General features: G+C 40.2%; 1 protein-coding gene across 1 annotated transcript in view; it reads right to left on the bottom strand.

The window, feature by feature from the left end:
• LOC114567389 (glucocorticoid receptor) overlaps window positions 1–22,837 on the bottom strand; it is a 73,067-nt gene extending 50,230 nt beyond the window's left edge. The window contains 5 exon segments of the mRNA XM_028596491.1: window positions 19,344–19,857; window positions 19,860–19,877; window positions 19,880–19,927; window positions 19,930–20,584; window positions 22,805–22,837. Coding sequence (XP_028452292.1) covers window positions 19,344–19,857; window positions 19,860–19,877; window positions 19,880–19,927; window positions 19,930–20,575 — 1,226 coding nt within the window. The 5' untranslated portion in view covers window positions 20,576–20,584; window positions 22,805–22,837.
• Between the last annotated feature and the right edge of the window lie 766 nt (window positions 22,838–23,603).

The raw sequence follows: 23,603 nt of genomic DNA, 5'->3' as shown, positions 1-23,603 counted from the left end.
CCAAGTGGAAGTAATGCAAAGCAACTGATTGAGAGTCAAATAACATTACATCCAACAAAACATGTATCTTGCACTCTAAATGATTAAGAGAATAGCAGTCATTCTAGATGATTCCCATTGTAGCTTAGGGAGATTGAGTTCCTTTGGAGGTGTCACCAGCTCTGGGCTATCCAAGGTGACCAGTGCCAGTCTAGCTGCTGTATGCCTGAAATTCTTCCAGTTGCCTGGCACCATTTGTAGCTCAGGATATATTTTCTTTCATTCAAACAGCAGCTGCTATTTCGCCGCTACAGTTTGTTTGTCGGAGCACAATTGTACCAGTAAATAAGAAATATAACATTTAATAATAATACCTTTATTTATATAGCACTTTTGTACCAATAATAGAAATATAACATTTTATTAATAATAATAATAATAATAATAATAATAATAATAATAATAATAATAATAATAATAACAACAACTTGATTTACAGTATACATAGCACTTTTAAAAATAACATTAAAAAAAATGTAAACATCGTCAGGGAAATTAGGCCAGTTCACGGTCGGTATCTGACCCAAAAATCCCAATTTTAGTTTTGCCCTACTTAAAAGTCCTCCACAGTACAACTTTCTCTCACACAGGCTCTCTTCTTCTTATCATTAAGGTAAGAAAGCACTGCAAAAGGGTGGCAGAGGTTCAATTGTCTAAACCTTATGCCTGTGTCAAGCGACTGATTTATTGCCGGCAATTAGTAAACCTGTTCAGCATGTTTGACAGAAAGAAAGTACTGTATGGTAAATTAATGTCTCATGATGTCTCAGTGCCTCCTCCCAAATCGGTTTTGACCACTTTTTGCCCACCTCTCAATTTACCGCTACATTACTGAAGAAGAGTAGACTGATCTGGGCAAATGTTGACTGCAAGCAATGAAGAATTTATAGTGAAAAGTCTGGACTGAGCAAAGAGAAGTACAGAGAATGAAGGCATTGAGGCCGAAGACATATTTGATAAAGCAAAAGAGAAATTTATAAACAAGACATCAAAGAAGGAAGAAAGAGACTGGGGAAAATGGAAGAGGGTAAGGTGTGTTGTGTTGTGTGACAGCTACACATTTTTTTAATCCTTTTGGGTTTCAAACAAGCACAGCACTGAAATATTCTTCAGTCCAAGATAGGAGCAGAGGATTTGACAGGTATGTAACTCTTGCACAAGGGACCCTAACCCTTAAATAAATTGCCTACAACTTGAACAGAATGGGGACATGTCTACAGTATGAACCAGGGTGGGAACAAACAATCATCTTTAATTAATTTAATAAAATAATTATTTTTCAATTTAAGATTAAATGTTTGGCTTGTAATAATGACAAAAGCCCACCACACATTAATAGAGCCATATCTTGGTCTGAAAACTAATAAACAAGACAAAGAGTCTACTAAGAGTAACGAAGTAGAACTACTTCACTACTGTACTTAAGTGCTAAAAAGCTGTATCTGTACTCTACTGGAGTATTCTTTTTTTCCTCCTACTTCCACTTTTACTTCAGTACATATTTTCGATGAGTTTAATACTTTTACTCCGATTTTTTTATGTGCTACATCGTTACTCGTTACCGTTGTGAATTTCTCACTCTACGGAAACGGAGCGTGTGTGGAGAGTGTGTAGGTTACAGTGTGTGTAGTTACGGCTATGTTAGTTACGAACGCTAAACAATAAGATATTCAAACTTTCGACTGATTTCTTTAATAACTACATAACACAATACTTTTACTTTCAGTACTTGAGTAGTGCATTTTAAAATAAACTACTTGCAATACTTAAGTACAAAAAATGTTGAATACTTTAGTACTTCCACTTAAGTGTGGTGCTTAAAGAGCACTTCAACTTCTACTCAAGTCTGGGTCTCTAGTACTTTATACATGTCTGGTCTACAGCCACACTAGCGGCTCAATGAGGCTGTACTTATAGGAACAGTGGTGGTGAGCGCTAAATGTGAACATGAGCATGCTCAACATGCTGTTTTGCAGCTCTGATGTATGGCTGCTCGATCATAGAAAAAAAGTTCCCGTTTGAACTTTTTATTTCATTCAGAACACAAGACAAAATAAGAGTTTACTTGCAAAACGTAATGCGTCTTGATTTTTGTGATCATTAGCAGCCAAAATCGTAATCACGATCGATTCATTGCACAGCCCTACTATGATGTTTACCATGCTGACCATCTTAGTTTAGCGATTTAGCATGCTAACATTTGCTAATAAGCACTAAGCAAAAAATAAAGCCGAGGCCGATGCAAAAGTCATATTTTTAGTCATAAACCTAACTATTGGTTATTACAGTGCATCCTGATGGTGAAATGAATGTCTGCAACAAAGAGGGGGGGCCAACCGACAAACAAACAGACAGACCGACAGACATACAGACAGACAAACAGATATTGCCATCCCTAAATCCCAACTTCAATTTACAATCATTCTATTTCAATCATTCAGATAATGCGTTTAAAAGGTTTAGTGTATAGGATTTGGGGGCGATCTGTTGGTGGAAATGGAATATAAAATAAATAACTAGGTTTTCACGAGTGTATAATCACCTGAAAAAAAAAATATTGTGTTTTTCGTTACTTTTGAATGAGCCCTTCATATCTACATACTTAGCGGGTCATCTTTCACGGAGTCCACCATGTTGCACCACCATGTTTCTACAGTAGCCCAGAACAGACAAACCAAACACTGGCTCTAGATAGGGACATTCACTTTTTCGCGTGGACCACCGTAGTTCTCCGACACGCTTGGCACACAGGCGTTGGTTGCAATCTTACTACTAAATGCTACAAAATCCAACACACTGAACATTTGATAAATGACTTTAACTATCACTTACTAAAATTGCAATTAACTAATTTACTGTGGATCAACTAATCCATACATTGTCAAATTGTTTTGAGCACTGCTATTAATGACAAGTTTTTAATAATTTATCAATTTTAAAATGTAAACTTAGCAATGTCTAAATACATTTGAAATTAACTACTCTTCCAGCCACAACAATGCTATTAGCCAACACAGATCTAAGGCGACATGGACATTTCCAATTATTCCTGAGTCACTGAAATTAAACCAAGCTGGCGCAATAATAGGATAAAACGGAAGATCTGACAGAAATATTTCAAGGCTTCACAATGATGGTTTATCTCGCTTAGAAATAACAGCTTTGACCTCAGCTACACTGTGGGCCAGATGTACATTTGCGAATGTAGCATTATCAGCACCATGGCCAACCTGCAGAAAGCGCACGCTGTGATACTTCAGCTCACGTCGTATTTTACCAAACCTGCAGTTCATCGGGTAATCAGCGCCTTTCTTTGCCTACTATACCGTAAATTGCGCGCATCTTTCTATCATGGATCAGCCACCAAGTCAGTCAAAACAGCGAAAACAAAGATTTAGCGATAACAAAGTTGATCTGCTTGTTCATGAGGTAACAGCTTGATGCGTGTTATTTTGGCATTAGTGGTAGGGAAACGTATACATACATTGACTAGTGCGCTGTAGCAAAGTGTTAAGTACTGGTGCAGACTGCGATATTCCCACTGTTGATGCTATGACTGAAATGATCCTGATGCCAATATTTGTAATGTAGCGAGGAGTTTAACAACTGCTGGAATGGAATGTGAACGCTGAGTCGGAGATTCAATGTCATCTTTGATTTCTTCCAGTAACTGTAATATTGAATGGCTGCTTAATCTGTAACTCTTAATGATTTTGTGTTCACTCAACTGAAAAAAGTGTGATCCTTGTGGCAAAAATCCTTTCAGCTTGTCTCCTTGGCCTATCCTGTCTTGCTCGGATTGCTGCTGCCATTTCACCAGGAGGCATATGCGAGGAAACCCGCTTGCGACTGGTTTACACCTGCTTTTAAGAGGCGGAGAATTTTCACCGCAAAATAGAGGCGCTCTTTCACAGGCGTTTTTTGTACATACCGCGGAATACACAATTAGGCACACTTCACGCTTCTCCTCCTATCTCTTTATGGGAAACTCACCCTCCCATTAATGCACATGCATGACACGGAAAAGCACAATTTGCCATTTTCAGTCCCCGCGACAGGCAGTCTGCGCTTTTACCTCAGTGCGGCCTGTTTGTACATACCTCGCCATGCTTTTACGCGAACGTTGCGAAACAAATATACCTGAAGTGGGCGCAAAAGCGTTAGTACATCTGGCCCTGTGTGCAGTAACAATGGCAACCATAACCATATCAACAACAACAACAACTTTAAAGCAGCACAAGCTTTAAAAGCCACACGTGTTATCCCCATATTTAAGTGATGGCAAACTCATGTCAATAAATAAGCAATATAATCTGGCTGACACATTACTTCTTCCACCATGCAGGTCTATTTCCAACCTCGATTTGGCAAGACAAAAATTGGCACACTGTACCTCACAGCAACATATTATCATCTCAAGCTAAAGCGCCTTTAAAAATAGTGGTGTGGCCTTAGTACTAGCTGCTCTGAAAATAGACAAGCTCCAGACACAGAAGGGGCTTCTATTTTGAAGAATGACCGCATTGGTGGATGAGAGGTGGGTCAATATTCCCAGACAAATGAACAACTCTAAGTAGCAAAGACCGGGGAGGGGGTGAATTTACATTCACTTCAGTCGATGCAGGGACTGATAAGCTCTTCAACGAAAAGAAAATCATTCTGCAGTTATTATAGTAATATATTAGATGGCCCAGAATAAAACCTCTACCGTTGTTGTGAGGTGAACTGATGTTTCTTTGTTAATATGATTCCGCTGAAACTGAACTGATCCAAACTCTGGTGGCAAGAGACAAAGAATGAGAGAAAAATGAACAGACAGAAAGAGAGAAGGGTCCCACCGTATCGCCCCTGCAGCTCACCCTGTGTGTCCTGCACAGACACCAGTCAGTGAAAAACACAGCCACCAACCAGCTGCTTGCTTAGTCAGGATGATAAACACAGTCTACGCCTGTTCTACCTCAGGCAGTGTTGATACCGATGCATGCTGGTCCAGCACAACGCCACCCATCTAGACAAATGGGGCAACACAAACTCTAGGCTAACGCTCCTGCTGCATTCACGGTCTGGGTTTTCTTAAAACCCCTTCTTTTACGTCCGTTTCACTCTGTATTTCATCTAATTTTATGGGCAGCAATCAGATGTACTCAAATTGGAATTAAATTAGCCTAGTTCTCCTCCAGTTATATGCCTTCTTCATTTTGTTTTTTTTCTTTCTATTTTACAGTACGTAAAATAGATTGTTGCTGTTTATATAGCTGCAGCAGGATCAAGTGGACAATGTAATACACTGGAGGAGCATTATACATTAAAGGCTGGTCAGAAATAAAAATGCGCTTTCACAGCAAACCACAACTTCTCAAGTGCTTACCAATGTTGTCTTTGGAAAACCAAAATGTAGCCTGGATGTCCGACACAGCCAGTGAGATAGATTTTAACCAAACTGCTCACTGGGCGTACAGCACTGGCCTGGGAAAGGCCATTTAGTTGAAAAAATAAAGTCCTTAGTGATGACAAATTCAAGCTATCCTAACAACAGAGACATATTAATGTAGCCTATATTTTCCCTGCCGCTTGACTAAGAGGACGCAGCCCTAAAATGCTAAATGTTTCTTAAAGAAATTGGTGTACATGAACATTTTATTAAAGCAAAACAAAATGTCTGGTTAAGTCATTGTGTATTATGTATCTACTGAAAGGATTGTTGACTACTCTGACAGCTTACTATCTGGTCCACATCTGAACAGACCCTGCCATCAGCTTTAAATAGCAGAGTATATCAATTTCTGGAAGGAGCTTGATTTAAGTGTGCCGCACAAGCTCAGCAAACATATAACAAGAAGTGGGTCACCTCTGACTATAAAAGCCAAGGCAAAATGAGGCCATTATCAGGTTTTCCCTCAAATTACCTGGCAGGGATCATGAGATTACACAAGTCTGATGACAGCTTCAGAGGGTGAATGTTTGCCTCCACATGTACAGTAACCTTGGTCAGGTAAATCATTGAATGTTCTATGGCACAAGGTCCTCTGCGTTGTCTAGTGACAGCCTATGGCATTGCCAGCTGTACACATGCAGCAATCAGGGCTGCAACTGAATACTAAGGATTTATTGCTGTTCTTGTACGTGGGTGCATATCTATACATGCTCAGGCAAGAAAATCAGATGCAAATCTGGTCTGATGCAATAAAATGCATTTCTGTCTAACATACAAATTAAATACATTACATGCATACATATACATAGATAACATTCTTATGTTGTTGCAATTTCTGATGGATTTCTGGAACAAGAATTTCCTTCGGGATTGATAAAGTTCTATTTTTTTTTTTATCTTATCTTGTCTTTCACTATTAATTTTCCTTAAGCAATTTTTATCCAGCTAAACTTGGCAGCGTAGCACTCCACCCACTTTCACATCATTAGCATTCACAACTGAAAAAGAGTCTCCACTCCCAGTCTCCAAGGACAAGCGTCATCTTACACCAGCTGAAAAAAACTCTTAAAAGGCAGCTGAATAACAAATACTAATATTAAGGGGCTGTACTCGATATTCAGACTATGAATATAGCAGTAAAGAACGATTTGCTATGTAACGATATAGAGGAGTAATGGCGCACTGAGCAGAGAATGAAGTCAAACTCCCTCTGTGCATGTTGTAATCCAAGCTTCTCTGTTCTTTGTTTTGATAGCTGATCCGTGCATGTGAGTGCCTTGTGCGTCTGTATCAGACACCAAGGGCCATGACAAAGCGCTGGTATTACAGTCTGTAAGAGCTGTGTGTAGGCCTTTTTTTATTTTGAGTACAGCACCTTTAAATAAATAAAACATTAATATATAGCTTCTAGTAATTATTAAGTGACAATTTATTAATGCTTTTCCATAGTAAATGAGTGCTTCAGGGCTCCATCAGGTGTTTTCGAGCTGTAAAATCCTTTAAGTTACTGATGTGTAGAAAAACTCAAACTTAACATGGTTTCAAGGTTGTCTTCAACTCTTCCTCCATTGACCACCAAAGATCACATCCAGTTGTTTTTACACTCTGTAGAGACAAAAAAAACTGCACCTTTTCCTTACCCCGGCTTTGAAAAAATTGGCATTGAGGAAATATTTCTTGCAATCCAGGCTGATCGGCAATTCCAAACATAAACAACTATGACCTCAAATATATGATCTTCAGGCTTCAAAAGCTTGGGTCAGTTATATTGTACATTGCATGTATCTAAATGGCCCTCAGCAAATCAAAAGAGCTGCTACTCTGGGACTGGAAGGATTAATCAAGTTGCTCAAACTTCAACAAGTCTGATGCTGCTAACAGAGGGGTCTGAACCTGTGGCCTCCTGCTGACAGTCTCCCTGGTTACTCTGCCACCCTGCTGGCACTGATCAGGTGGAGGGATAACTCCTTACACTCTTTAAAAATAACCCATTATAGAGAAGCAAATGAATCACATATTCACTCCACTCTAAAGCCCTATTTGTATAGACTCCTATTTAAAAAATGACATGAAGCCTTTATCAGAGATTCTCAAATATTATGAAAATATGATTTTTAATTTGCACTGTTTTTACAGTGCAAAATAGTAAATAGTAGAGGTGTTGAAATTAATCAAATAATCAATGCATCGAGTCGTGGACATGGACGATGCTGCATCGATAATCGGCAGCCTCATAATCAATTATTTCTGTTTACAACTTAATGTAGGCCTAACAACATTTCTGTTTACATATTCGGTGTTTTGCACATTCAGGAAGTGCCATGTGCTCAGTGCTGTAGTTTTATGTATCCAATTTATTTTGTATTGGAGCACTGCAGAATATTTTGCTTTTGAAGCTTGAAAAGCTAGGAATTAAATATCCTACATGGCTTTAATAGAAAAATGTATTTCATGCATCGAGATATCGAATCAAACTGAATCGCTGACATGATAATCGTAATCGAATCGGGAGATCAGTGAAGATTCACACCTCTAGTAAATAGCAGACATTTTCTCCAACTTAGAATCCAAACTCCCTTTTAAAGTATCCTGCTTCTGTTTGTGGGAAAGATGACCAGATTAACAAACAGTGATCCCTGAACCTTGGCAATCAAAGCCAGGCACACCCAGACTACTTTTCCTTTAGTCTAATCAGGAACCTCAAGAAGGCAAGGGACATGTAGACAAAAAGACGTGTGTATTCCTTCCTTCAGATTAGAGACATTCCCCTCCTTGCTGGCTCAGGAAGGAGGGATTAAAGAGGATTGCATCTGTGTCAGACAAGAGAAGAGGCGATGATGACCCACATTCAGCGCAACGCAAAAAGACGCAAATAGAGCTACAGAATATCTCACAGTTTAGCAAGCACACAGACACAGAAAATCAGACAGACAGTAAAGAGTAGCCTACAGAAAACACGGAATGGCTCAGTGCCCAAGTGCTCTGAGGGTTTTTACAGTAACAGGCAATCATCACTGGAAAGCAGCAGAGGCAGGAAATTCCACCAACTTGATTCATTGATCAGAAAACAAGTCTTGACACATTACACTTTACAGGACTTCGAGTGAAACAGGGCACTAACAAAGCCCTGTTCTAATTGTTTGTGTTAACCTGCAGAATGCTTCCATTTGTCTCGTCATAGAGACAAAATGAATCAATATTTTTGCGCTTGTTTCTAAAGCTGCTCAAACACAGATAATGAAACATTCATCACACAAAGAGGAACACAGAGGTTTCAGTACGGCAATTAGTTTTGAGATTGTAAGACTAACAGCGGAAGAAGTGTGGGGTGATAATCAATATAAATATTTTGATAAAAACCATAAAAAGATATCCTGGATTTCTGGATTTATTGTAAACATACAAGGGATTTCTTTTCCATTCAACTTTTATCACAAAAATAGAACATATTGGAGAGTTGTGATTAAAAAAAGTGTTTTAAGATTGTGAGTTCTATTTACATATTACTATTGCAAAATCACAGAGATAAAATAGTATTGATTTATTTATTCATGGTTTACCAGATTCAACTAAAAACTAAAAAGAGATTCCTGCAGCGTCTTACAGCAGAGGCTGACATTACACTTTTATAAAAGATAACATAACTGTTCAAATGTAGGGGAAGTTATGTGCATGCAGGAGACAAGGGTGGAAAACAAAGACATTTTTTTTCTTTCTTTTTTTGGTGTTGGTGATGCATGGCATAGCTAACCACCTCCACTAACCGGTTTCCTGGGGAAAACCCTGAGACGTTTTACACTGTTTCTAGTTTATGTAATTTTCTCCCACCTTATTGATCTGGTTTGTAATGTTACTGTTAATTTTGAGGAGTTGCTGCTTTTCACTTTCTGAAGATTTTTTGTTTATTTCTGCCAAGCACCAAATTTCCTTTAACAAAAAGGCATTTGGTGTACTGTCACACATCTTCTGTATTAAACATTAAAACTGTTCGAGAAAGGTTATACCTACAACACACTGACCACAAAGCAAAAGACAAATATAGCCGCGGGGTGGTGCGCTGTGCGCTAAGTAAGGGATAATGTAGAGCGAGGCAGTCATAAATACATTTCTGGCAAAAGCCACAGGTCCGGGTACGCATTTTATCCCCCCCATTACATGTTGTGGTAGTAGCCATATATTTTACCGTCAAAATGAGTTGGGATGTGATGGGTTGCTGCCCTGCTTTCGCTAGCTAGGTGGACAAATGTATTCAACCAGATTCTGTATTAAAGCTATAGTGTGTAGTTTCTGCCGCCCCCCCATGAAGAATTCTAAGTAATGACAACAAAACTATCTGCACGTCCACATGCAGTTGCTAGTAGCCAAGGAGGACACGGAGCATTAAAAAAACACGATGGACTCTTCAGAAGAGGTAATTATCTTCACTCGAGTTTCTGCGCGGGAAAGTCACTGGACGCCACAATCTTCTGAACATAGCCATACTGAGAAATACAGAGAGAGTTGCGTGGAACTGATAGTCTTAATTAGCTTTGTAGCAACTCATTTGGCAATGGCTTGAATGTAATGGACGTTTTAATATCAAATAGTTACACGCTAAAGCTTTAAATCACTGAGGGTTGACACATTAGCTGAGGTGTTGTTAAGTGAGCTAGCGGGCTAACGGCTGCTGTAATTCACATTAAACTGTAACTGTCCTCCAGAGTGAACAGAACTGCGTCCACAGCGACGCTCTGCTATGCATGGCAACGGTCTGTTATTCTTAGCAACGGTCTGTTACCAAGAATTAGCCAAGGGGGTAAGCTTCGCTTCAGAACTCGAACCTCCTATGGCGCCATTTTTATGCTACAAAGCGATCACCTCCCGTTAGCATTCCACTGACTAGCATTCATTTTGACGTCACTTGACAGTGAATAACTTTACATCTGAAGCGTTTAAAGACTCTATTTGTCCATTGTTTATTTCTAAAGAAACACGACAATGTATAAAAGGCTCCATTACCTTGTATCTCACGTTATGGCTCCGTAGCAGACGTTTTTGTAAAAATAGGCTAACGATTGTGTCACATAGTAGAGGAATTACCGTATAGTACAGGAGAAGCTCGCTGGCAGTTTTAACTTACACGAGCTGTTTAGGTTTAATTACTAATGTTAACTAGCATTTTAGTTAGCAATAATTAGCCTGTGCCCATGTTATCTCCTTACATATACCTACAAGCTCCGTCTCTGCAAGATTGGGAAGGATTGAGATTTCTCTTGGCACAGCTACCAGAACACTTACAACTTTCAGACACGTTGCTCACGTCACATTTACATTGTCTCTCTCAGTTGGAGGCTGCGCAGTAAAGCTAGCGATCACTGGAAAAGTGCTTCTAATAGCCTTCACTGGTCTCCGTCCAGAGCAACGGGATCTGTTGGGCCATTCTTATATACTGTCTATGGAATTAGCAGACCACAGAATGCTGTCGAATTCAACCAAGCCGTGTAATAATTATGATCATACCATTTTCTGGGTGAATACTTGATTCTGATTCGGTTGCAGGGTGTCCATAAAAAAGTGATGTAGGACACCTACTAAAGGAGTTCTGGTGAAACTGACTGTTTACTGTTCTAAATTAATCCGCTAGCTACATAAAAACAAAAAGGAAATGTGAATCTGTTAATTTGAACACTGCTTCAGTGCCTCGTCTTCTGAACACCACAGGATGGCGCTAACACACACGCTGTAAGAAGTAAGTTACACTGCCCCTCTGAACTGACTGTTTCACAGCAAATAACGTTATCTCGCATCCCGTTCACTGTTCAGGTCGCCACTTCAGGCTGCGGCCGACAGTAACGTTACACATCGCGGATAAAATTGTTCGTAAAAGTCGTATTGTTTTGGGGATAACGACATGGCTGGATAGCTAGCTTGTCTTGTTGTTCAACATACTGTCAAATTATTTTTACTGATTGCCTACTGTACACAATGCGATTGACTTCGTATCTTGCTAGCATAGCGTTAGCTTTCTGGCTCGTAGCTGAGCGGACTATAAATATCTCCCGTTGCTAAGGGAGGCAAGTCGTATCTGATTGCACTGATTAGTCAAATCGTCAGGCGTAACCAGGAAACAGAGTTATTGTTTGGATAAACTTTAGATTTCGATTGTAAAACAAATTAAAATATAAACTAAAATTTTAAAAATATGTTATTTGGCAAGTGACCATGGTATAAGCGGGTTAATGCCCTTCGAGGTGTCCATTGTCGGATGGTTCGCGCCTCGCCGTCTTCCATTAATACCTGACAATGGACACCTCATCGGGCATTAACCCTTACTTAATTAGAACTAGCTATGAATGAAACATACAGCACTTTGTGATTTCCTGTAAACACACAAATTCTGAGAAAAGTACCTAAATAATAATAAAAACAACAATATCTGTAATCTTTAACCCAAAATGACACTTCACCCAAAAAGGGAAAAGGGGGCAGCAGCCTGAGCCATTCTAGACACTGCACTTCCTGTTTCCTAATAGAGTTGTTGCCAAATATAACAAGCACAATCCTCTGTTCATGAAGTGCAGTGAGTCAGTACAGTCAGGGCTATATTTGATCCTGACATACCCGAGCACAGTTTGCTTAAGCACTGTTCGTCATTTATTTCAGAGGCCACCGGAGGAGTTTTGGGACGTTTCGTCAAAAAAGACTTGACCCTCCCTTCGCCAGCAATAAATTTTGTATGGCCCTCCAAAATGATTAGGAAAAGAGGTGTGACCCTCCCCAACATATTATTGATGCCTTCTGTACTGGTTTGCGCTTGGTAAAGACGTACAGGTGCCTATTGTTTTTTTACAGCTATGAGATACGTGGCTTAACCTCTGCTTTCTCATCTTACGCATCCCACTCCTCTGTTATGGTGTGGTGGCCATTTCAGTAGATTTACTCACTAACATTGTTGGGGAAACACAATAAGCATGGAAACTAAATGCACACTTCCTGCATTACTGCAATACTTCAAATACAAAGTTACTCATCTAGTAAAGTAGTATTCACATGAAATAAAACAATAAAACATTGAGACCATTCAACAAAGCACACATGGGTAATAATCACTCGCCCATCGCAGCACAGCTGTCTTGGAACGCAATAGACAGACGGTGGCGGAATAATTCAACTAAAATGTAACAGTAAACAATCAGTGTTCGACCTACAGTCTGTTGAGATGCCTCTCCAAACGCAGCGCAATCACACCATAAACACATTAAGAAAAAAAGATCTCTATTTTGTCATAATCCAATGACACGAAAAAAAAGTAGTACACAGTGATCAGTAGATCCACAAAGAATGTCACGATGTATCCAGCAAGGCCTACGCGTGTCACATTCCAGCCAGCTCCAAACAGGTGAACGAGGCCTCTCCACTTTGCCGTTTAAACAAAGTGGAATAAACGTATAAAAGTCCAAATTATTCCACTCATTTTTTAAACAATGCAATTACCCGTTTCAGCCACCAGGGGCAGTGCTCCTCTTGCCCCCAGCAAACTCCACGTATGCGGTCAGACCCATCTGCTAGGGTGCTGATGGGGGGGCCGAGACTGAGAGCTACATGGAAAAATATGCACCAAACAAGCCACTTTGAAATGTTGCTCTTTTCATGAATACAAAAGTTGGGTGACCCCCCTCCCAGAGTAAAACATTTTGGATGACCCTCACCCCAGCAAAGAATAAAAAGACATGACCTTCCCCTATTTTCCTCCGGTGGTCCATTCCATAAATACCGAACGGTCCCTTACCGAATTTCATGTAAATGTAGCTGAGGAAGCATTGGCGGGAAAGAAACAAACTGACACAATTGCCTTCAAGCAGTCAACTTCAAGTCCAATTGTTGCAAGCTGAGCTAGATTACACTGGTACGTAAGCGATCAAATGTATGACATAGGGAGAGATAGGCACTCACAGGAACTTTGAAGCAAAGTCATGATGGCCATCACATAGTTCCTAACACAACGATTGCTTTAGAAAGAATTCTGCTTGAGTTATTCACCAAGGATCTCATAGGCTATTCTGAGTATTGGTACTGTAATCTAAACCAAGAAATGCCTCCCAGCTAGCTTTACCAACCATTCACAGCCATCACATGATGTGCAATGAGGCATTTATAAGTGCATATGTTTATCTGTTAAGTAACAGGACAATTTCTAAATAACACTAAAATCTTAGCTTCAGAATTTAACTGATGATTCAACACCTTACTTATAAGCTTTGCTAAATTAGTACTTATTGTAGGGCTATTTCTTTCCATATTTTGCAGTGAATAAAAAGACTAGCTTTATCCTGAAAAAGAGGTTAAATCCGTCATGTAGCCGGTAACATAGGCTTTGGACATGTTCATGACACCTAACCCCAGCGTAAACATGCCAGCAGCCACCAAAACAGCCTTAAAAAGAAACAGCTTGGCTGCCAAGAGGCCTAGGCGTCCTTTTACTCTCTGAACTACAGTGACCCCAACCGAAGCCTACATCAAAGACTCAGTACAGTAGAGCTCCAAAGAGGGGGGACAGAGGGAAGAATAGTGACGAGAGTGAGTGAGTGAATGAAAGAGCATCTTGTTGAAAAATGCGTCCTGGCTAATGATCAGAGCCGACAAGTTTGCTGTGAGTTTGGGCTGCATGTATAAAGCCTCTTTAAGATAGAACACCTATATGGAATCAGTTTGATCTTTCAGTTTCACACTGATGACCAAGTTAGAGACACTGTCTTTGAAAGTCTGACTATACACAATACTTTAGGGGCCTGTAAAGGATTCCAAAACTGTTTTTTCAGCATGCTTCACTCCAGGATATACAGTAATAGCATTATGGTACGCATTCCCACACACTCAACAACATGTTGCATAAATGCTTGTGTCCCAAATGAAAATGTAAGGCCTGTCTTTGCAACTGATGAAGGATGGGGGAAATAAACTAGAAAAGTAGTAATTAAACAGTAAGATGCAGTGAAAGGCAAAGAGCAGTGAAATGTAGCCATGCAGCTACAACATCTTAGAGAATACAAATTCAGGAAACTGAGTCAACAGAGAGGAGTGTGACCTAGTTTGGCTTTAGTTTGTTTTATCTGCCTGTTGTGAAATGACTATGGAGGACACTTATAGTAAGACATTGCATTCTCTGTTTGCAGCTTATATATTTTTTTTTATGCATGACATGGTAAAAGAATAGCAAAAGCAGTGTTATTTATATTTATGTTGTGAAACTTTATGTAAAATAATGTACATGAAAAGGAGTGACTTTGTATTACAATATAGTATACATGCAAAATCACATGTTAACAATCAAATTGAGGTACAGTGCAATCAATTGTTCCTCTTTTTTTTTTTTAAAACATCAGACAAAAGTCTTCACAAGCGTAAAAGAAAACTTCTTTTGATAGTGTGTAACTGCAATTTGTTTAGAATCATTCATTTGGACAACAGAGTTTAGTGAAATGATGATATGATCATCACAATGCAATTATGATAATGTCAGCCAGACCTTGCATTTTGTCTTGTGGTTTCTAGAAAATGACGTGTTCACAAACCGTCACATAAGTGACAAATTATGATTCTATTCAGTCACCCAATTTTGCTTTAGGGAGTGATCACTTCAGTAAATTAGTACCCACAGATAGAAACAAAACAATGCAGTCACAATGTCTGGTAACAACAAAGACAATACTGTATGTCTGTCACCTGGCCTATGTTCGACAAGCACAAACACGTAAAAAGAACGCAACTGTATTGAATTAAGCCGGTCAGACATCGTCACACATTAACACTCATGCCAAGCTTTGAGTATAGCTAAGGAGCAATTAAAATAGCAATCATTTATCATCACCCAATGCATACATCTTAATTATCATTATTAACCTGTTTATTCTCATTTATGGTACACGCCCAACTACTGCTGAAATCCCGCACTACAACTTGTGTTTAAGTTTCTGCTGAATAACGTCTACCTTCTATTGGCCCTTTGATCTGTCCCCAAAACTAATAGACTTTGTTCTGAGGCATTATTCCGAGGCTTCTATCCAGAAGGAAGGCCAGATGTTTCTCAGACAAGCGGCAACCTCAGGTGCTGAAAAATGAAACCAATGCGGAAGTGCCAAAAACTGCAGTTCATTGAGTGGCCACTTCGGTGTTTGGTGTTTTAAGCCCCCAACGCATTCAAAAGTTAACGTTCAAAGAAATCACATCAACTAAACTATAGGCATACAGATTACTGCATAGCCTAGCATGTAAAAACTTTAATAAGACTATCACCTTGATCTAAATTTTTACAATAATCCAGTTATTATTGTTATAAATGTACTAGTCAAAACACACCTTAACGTATGAAAAAACATACAAGAAAACACTTAACAGCACATAAACTACAATTATTATTATTATTGAGCATGGAAATTATAAACATAAATGACATTAACTGTAAGTCTGGCACTTCATCCATAAACCCAAGATCAGCATACACACTACAGTAGTGCACTAAAGTAACCTGAACACAAATTACTCAATACACCTCCTGTGGAAGTCTGTGCATTTTCTAGTTTTCTATTTAGTCAAATTGGATTTAAATATGACAATTAATGAGAATATTTTCAATTTCTTTTAATTAATAAAATACCCCAAAACATTTTAAGTATGTTCTGTCATCTACTATTCCATTACTTTTCCAAAATTAAGCTCAAAGTAGGCGGCCCCCGGTGGATCCTGCCGTCGTCATATTGGCAGTGCCTGATGTTGGCTCATCCAAAAATGGGCAAAGAGGTGGAGCGTGCAGGAGCTAAGGTGGCCTACAATACAGTAGGTAAGCCCACAGGCTATGCTCACCTCCTGTGATGACAGCCTACCTGTCACTCAAAGCAGAACAACCTTAATTATGCAGAACAACCCACAGCTGTCATCAAAAGTGAACTTAGCTATAGAGCCAAAAACCATTTTTTGTACCAGGCTGTAAATATGTTAAATGCCGCTCGATGGTGTTTTAAGCCCCCAACGTCGACTTCAAGGCAGCGCTACGACCGTTGACTTCAAGTCACCTAACCATAGCCTAATCCTAGTGTTGGGGGATTAAAACATCAAATGCCATTTTGAACCAACACAGTTTTACCATCAGCAAACCCCAGTTTAGCAGAATACAATACTATGTTATGATGCATTGGGGCAGGGACGATATGCTTTTATTCCGATTCAATTTGTATTGCAGTTTTCATTTCCTTCTCTAACAAAAACAAAAGTTTAATACACTTATAGAGGTAATATATCATTAGACATTTCTAAAAAGTAATTGTTGAAGAATGCACATCACATGTCAGTCAGTCTGACATTTGTAAAGAAGTAGGCCAATATAACATGTATTTTCTGCATTTTCTGCTTTCGCTCTGATTTGCTGAAAACGAATATGATGTAGTCAGCAGTACTGCATAAACAGAAAATACTTAGGTAAATCACTGGTAAAAAAAATAAATAAAAAATATCGATTCTGGGGAAAGTAAAAAAAGAAATAATTTTAACACACTTAAAACTTTAAACAAAAGCACAATTTTCAGATAAAAAAAAAGATAGGCGCACGTGTGGATGAGTGTTTCCTTTGACATCCAGAAACAACGTCTACAGCTTTTGCATAACTGTGTGAAAAGAGCTCTGAGGGGCCATCAGGGGTGAGTAGGTGAGAAGAAAAAAAAGTGACTGAGTGACAGTTTAAGCAGAGTCTTATTTTATGGGATATTTGGTAATTCTAATCTAAAAATAAAAAGCATTATCATTTCAGAGAACATGATAATTTAAGAAATGAGAATACTCTGTCCGTTGGTAAATCGGTTTGTTTTCGTCATTAATTTACTGTAAGGGTTTTTGCACTGCACTGTTTAGACATTGCAGAGTGTCAGTGCCCTACATCACAGAACACTGTAAGAAAACACACACCATTCTGGTGCAGTGAGCATCAACATACCAGAAAGTCCCTCGGATAAAACAGCAATATGGCACAGATTCTTGGCATTATCAGATTCAGTTTTTCAAAACAACACTGTTTGTTGTTTGATTGACTTAACAAGTGCAAGTGAAGACACTTGTTGTGGCCTGACCAGAAAAGCAAAAAAAACAAAAAAAAAACAGAATAAAACCCATCATGAACTGATTAAAATGCAGCTTATCAGGATGCCATCTTTGCGTTTTTACAAAGCTTTGTCATCAGTGTTTGTGGTAACAATCAAGTCCACGATAGAAAAGATGACTATGACTAAACTATGACTTAAGAGACTTTTCCACAGTTTAAATTGGCTAACAGCACAACAACACAGGAGCATATCAGTGTGACAGCAGGGAGATAACAGAAGCTGACACCCATGTTCATCTTTGACTTGTTTACAAAGCAGCCTGAGCCTCTCACACCTCAATGGCTCTTTCAGAAGGCCAGTACTGACTCACATTATTAATCAAACACATCTTGTGATCTGCCCATTCAAGCTGACGATCACAAAGAAGCGCATAAAAAAGCAAATAAATCTCTTTAGCTCAAAGTTTTCCTCATGCCCAATTCAGTTAAAACTTTGATAGAAAGCTGAAGTGAGGGCGTGTCCCCCAGACACTTTTCATTCTCGCTGTGCTGCACGCACATTCTCTCAGAACTCATTTATCTCACATTAAAACATGACCATACTGCATCCTCAGAAATGCACACATCATGTTTTCTTAATGAGTCATTTCCTGTAGGAATGACACATTTACGTAACTCTCTGGTATCTTTAAAACAAGCACTGTGTTACAAAACCACTTTGGAAAAATTCCAGAAGGTGGAGCATGGTGAAATTAGGATGAGTTACTGTGTATGAGAACAATTTCACAATTGTGCCCTAAACATATTTTCAACATCTGATTCTGAGCTTGTAACCAGTAAATCAAGGAGAATGTATTCCTATATTTCATTTGTTACGGCATTCCTTAAATGGGAGGTGAGTGATGCGGATGAATTGGAGGAATGTGTGTCCTGCTGTGTCTGTCAATTGGAAGCAACAAGATGCCAGATGCCCTCCACCCCAGGGGTGCTAGCACTTCCCTTACAAAGAAAAAATGTCACAGACAAACATACAAGAACACATGAATACTCTTTTTTGGGCCTTATTGAAGAGAGTTTTTCTTTCGTGTTAGAATCACACTGGAAAACTCAGGCCTAAATGCTGTGAAACGCACCTAGTTTTTTTTTTTTTTACACTCGAGGTGTCGTGCAGGGTACTCCGGTGCACTAATACATCACTCTGAGCTTGATTTGATTTCAAGAGCATAAAAAGAGACAGGATATTTTCTGTGGGGTTGCAGGAAGTGCAAAAAGATTCTTATTTTTTTGAAGAGAAAATAACATTCTCTCGACTGTCAGGTCTAACTTATGATTCCCATATTTTTAAATCAAATCAATTTATTTCTGGCTAAAATGATTTACTCTAAGCATTGCAGTGACACAAACAAGTTGCATCAAAAAAAGGGTATTAAAAGTCCAGTCCAGTGTGTTTGACCTTTAGGCTCCTACTGCTAACAGCTTCTGTTCTTAATATATCTTCCAGACAGATTTTCCTGACAGAGAAAAAGGTGGCAAAGATTTCCAAAAACAAACAGGTCACTGAGTCTGGATCACAGTGCCTACTCTGAGAAAACGTATGGCTGCTAAGACTACAGTACAGCATGAATAATCTTCAACTGAAATTTGCACTGAAACTTGTAAATATTTTGACATTTAACAAGCTCAGCAAATACCTTCAGAGCACACAAATACAAAGTCAAGCATACCATGAATGAAAGCAAACACCAAATCCGCCACAGAGAGAAAAGTAAACAGGACAGGATAAAATCATTCCGTGAGACGTACCTGGAGAAGCTGACAGAAAAATTTGCCACGGCTGCGGCAGAGGGGATCCCATCGTCACCCCTTTGTAACCCGGACAACTCTCCAAAACTGTTGCCCCTGCCCCAGTTCTCCCCCACCAGAGGGAGGTTTGGGTAATTGCCAAAAGGCTCCTGGTCTTGTCGGGACACTGTGGAGGACGGGTTGGCTCTGTAGTGGTAGCTAGGTCCTGCACTGAGGGCCATAGACGAGGGCATGGCGCCTCCTCCATGGAGAGAGCTCATGCTGCTCTGGAAACACTGCGACTGGCAGCAACCAGCGCTGTCCTGCTTCTCCAGTTTCACAACACCGGGAGTACGGATGTGGGTGAAAGAGTCGCCGGGATCCTTCTCTTCCTTAATCATAACGCTGGAGAGAAGTGATGCAGGCTGCTGCTGATGGTGAAGCTGATGTTGCTGGTGCTGTAGAAGGCGGTGCTGCTGGGTTATGGGGTGGTGCTGCTGGCCCGTGCCGTTCGCATTGGTACAGTTTACTCCATTACCCACGATAGGCTTTGTTTCCTTGAGCAAGCCACTGACCGAACCACCACCCCCCCTGCTGTAATTTAGGATGTTATCCAAGTGTGCCACTTCTGAATCCAACTCAAAATCACTGATTTCTGGCAGAGAATCAGAGAGGTCCAGGTCCTGCCAAATCTCGGAATCCTCGATTAGACCACTGCTGTTGCAATCCAGATCACACGGAACAGCGACTGTGTGCCCGCTGTAAGTTTCCAAGTCTTTATCCAGAGAAAAATCCCCCTCCTGCTTGATGTGCTGGGAAAAAATGTTGGACAGAGGGAGGTTGCCAAGGATGGAGGAGACTGAGGTGCTGATGACAGAGGTGGACATCTGGTTGGGATCGGAAATACTCTGTTTCAACAGCGGCAAGTTGTCCTCCATGTTGAAAACACCAATATCCTTGTGTTGTTTCTGCATTTTGATGATTTTACCCTCCTCTGTGTCTGACCCCTCATATGGGACATGATGCTGAGAGGACTCAAAGAGTCCTCCAAGCTCCCCCTGGTCTTTGGTTTCACCCTGTCCATTTGGGGTCACTGTGGGCTGGGGCAGAGATCCGGGGCCAGACAGGTGCGTTGCAGACTGGAGCTGTGAACCAGCTGCGTCATCCGTATCTTTGCCTACTCCGGCTCCTGTCACCCCAAATGTCAGGCTGTCGTCTTGATTACCGTTGCGCTTTAGTCCACCCTGATCCATTTCTTTATCCTGACAGGACAGCGAGGGTGAGGCAAAGAGTGCACAACACACACAGAGTGAGAGAGAGGAGAGACAAGGTTAGGCTAGAGAACAGAGTTGATGCTGGATTAAAGGATATACACAGTGGCTACTATATATATATATATATATATATATATATATATATATATATATATATATATATATATATATATATATATATATATATAAAAAAATACACACACATTAATATTGATCGTTCACAGTGATAGGTGTCTTAAATATCTCCATTAACAAATTTGTTTTGGTGCAGTTGAAAAAGCTCACATCTACTATGCCTCTGCAAACGCTTATTCTCTTATTAATTTATTTATATTTTTCAAGAAATGACAGCAGCTGTATCAAACAGGCCATCTCCTCCTCTCACACCCACACTGGAGCACTATGGCAAAGGCACAAATGGCACAGACCAGGCTGACCAAAATCAGTACAGAAAGAAAGGGAGACCACAGCCATTACATACCATAAGTAACTATAATGCTCATGTTATTTCTTTGAACTGTGCCCTCCCCTCAAATCAAGCAAGAAGTGCAAGGCCTGCCCAGACATAACTTGTGTAACAGGCAGTGCCTCTGACAGTCCCACATACAGCCAGCATGTGTGCAACAACATACATCTGTCCAGAGAGATTAACCCACTATGGGCCTCTGGTCATTTGCGGGAGTCACCAATATTCTGTCTATGATCGTTTGCAAGAGAGACAATTCAGTCAAGAGTCAGATTACAAAATAAGGGTTAGGGTTATACATTTTAAAATTAAATGAATTCAAGCAGTGCATGTGGCAAACATATTTTCAAAGGAAAGCTCTATGCTTGTAAGTGTTCTGCAGCTCACTAATTTAACTGCTGATCATTAACAACGATGGCTGCCATATCTGGAGAGGCAGAAAAGAACTAACCAGGCAAGCTGTCACTTGCGGCAATTTGTCTGTTTCAAAGTCAATGCTTCTGACTAAACATTACAAAACAGGCCTGACATCGCTGAGAATTTTGAACTTCATCTGCCATTTATATGCAGTAAATGCAGCGGTCGTGACATTCTTAGAAGACATAACTCCATACAGCACATACAAAATATATAATGCTAATGCTATATGGGCAGCGGTTTGTTTGCTACGCTTCCTTTGCGCATCTGCTGCTGCTCAGTGGTGTTAAAAGTTAGTTCCAGTGACTTGTGCGGTCCTGTAGGTCTGTCAATGGTTTCTTTACAAAAAGAAGGGAGAATTAGGAAGATTTTGTATTTTGGTAATTTCACCACTTTTCCCCCCGCCCACACACAAGGATCGGTCCTGTAATCAATAGCCTACATGCGGACACAATCTTCTCTATAAGGTATCTGGTGTGATGCATTTTAGAGAAGGTAATGATGGTCCTTGGTATATCAGAGTAAAAAAAAAAGTTGACTTGCTACTTTTCTCACCGAACAGCACTACACATCATTACAGCATTAGTGCAACCTGTTGGCTGCGATGAGAAATTGCACTGATCACACGCCTACACAGACGGAGAGGCTGATAAGCTGCCGTTCTGTTGAAGTTTGTGCAACATTTACTCTTTCTTACACAAAAAATAAGATAGTTCATCCGAGCGGTGGACAAACAGTTATCGTTAGTGGGGCGCACGGTACAGAGCTGTCAGTGCGCCCACGCAGCACCGTGGACGCTCATCGTCGGCCTACCCCGAGGGATCTCTCGATATTTCTCCACAGCGATATAATGACAAGACAAGTAGTTGCATTATTAACAGACCGTACCTGTAGTGAAAGAGGAATGCGCTCCGCCGGTTAGGTCATCTCCCGTCAGTCCAAATTGGGGGAAAAAAGTGAGAAATAACGCAATTTCCACACAGTCGAGCTCTTGACTACCACTCCTTCCTTGCAATAATATTGCGTGGTGAAATGTCAACTGAATGTATTGCCATCAATCTCCCGGTACGGCAGAAAACATCGTCCGCAATATCAACTATTTTATAACTAAAGTCAACAACGTCGTTGACCTAGCTGGAGCTGGCGACATGCACCGTGTGCGCCGTTTCGCAGATCTGTCGATAACTTTTAACGCACGTCGTCGGTAGGAGGAAAAAGTGATCGATCACTCACTCGCATGCAACTTCAGTATAATTCCGCAATGAATCCACAGATCTGCGGCGCGATATTCTGTTCTTGCGCCATTAAACCCGTGAGTACCTTACAGTTATATAATCCAGCCGTGCTGCCCTGGCGCACTCAACTGCAAACTCAGGCAGGGCAGGGCGGACAGTTAGTGAAATCGTGTCAAGCTCAATGGAACAAGTGGAGCGCTTCCGCGTTGTCTTTTCAGAATAAAAGCGTTGTTGCTGTAACGATCACAATGATTGTTAAACGATTAGCCTACATATGAAAAAATGTTCGGAGCTTTTTAAAGAAGATAAATGTACAACAATGGCCAGGTTTTCCAAGACAGATGGACAGCTTTAAGTTCAGTTCTGTTTTTCAAAGCGAGCTATTTTGCTTTTATTTTAAAGCAGAATAGCTCAGCTTCCTATCAATTTGTGTCTATCTGTGGCTGCTTGACGCAGCTGTTAGTTTGACACTTGCTGGTGAACGCCCCTTTCCCTACTGAAACTCTCTGCTGAGGAATCTGTCAAAACGTGTCTCCGTAGGCCACCGCAGGCCACCGCGTTACCTCCTGGCATGGTGGAGCCAGCTCTGGGTAGTAATACCGTAGGCTATGATCTGCTACAGCGTCTTCAACTACCAAACCAAGAATTGTTAGTACTATTCTCTTTAAAGCTTTGAGTTCCCAAAGTGCTAGTCCCATTTGGAGGGCAGGTGGGGGGCTTCCTTTTGAGGGTCAAATAAGGTTCTGAGCAAAGAGGAGGGCGGTCTATTTTTCTTCAAACGAGAGCAATCACGATTTGGCTATTAGAATCCAGGTTTCATACTTTATCGTTATATCCTCAACTATGAAATTAATTCTTAAAAATAAAAATATCTTCCATATGGAGTCCT

The sequence above is a fragment of the Perca flavescens genome, chromosome 13 (genome assembly GCF_004354835.1).
Source record: "Perca flavescens isolate YP-PL-M2 chromosome 13, PFLA_1.0, whole genome shotgun sequence".
NCBI lineage: Eukaryota > Metazoa > Chordata > Actinopteri > Perciformes > Percidae > Perca > Perca flavescens.
Note: the sequence above shows the minus strand (reverse complement) of the source record. Positions and strands in the feature narration are given on the sequence as shown.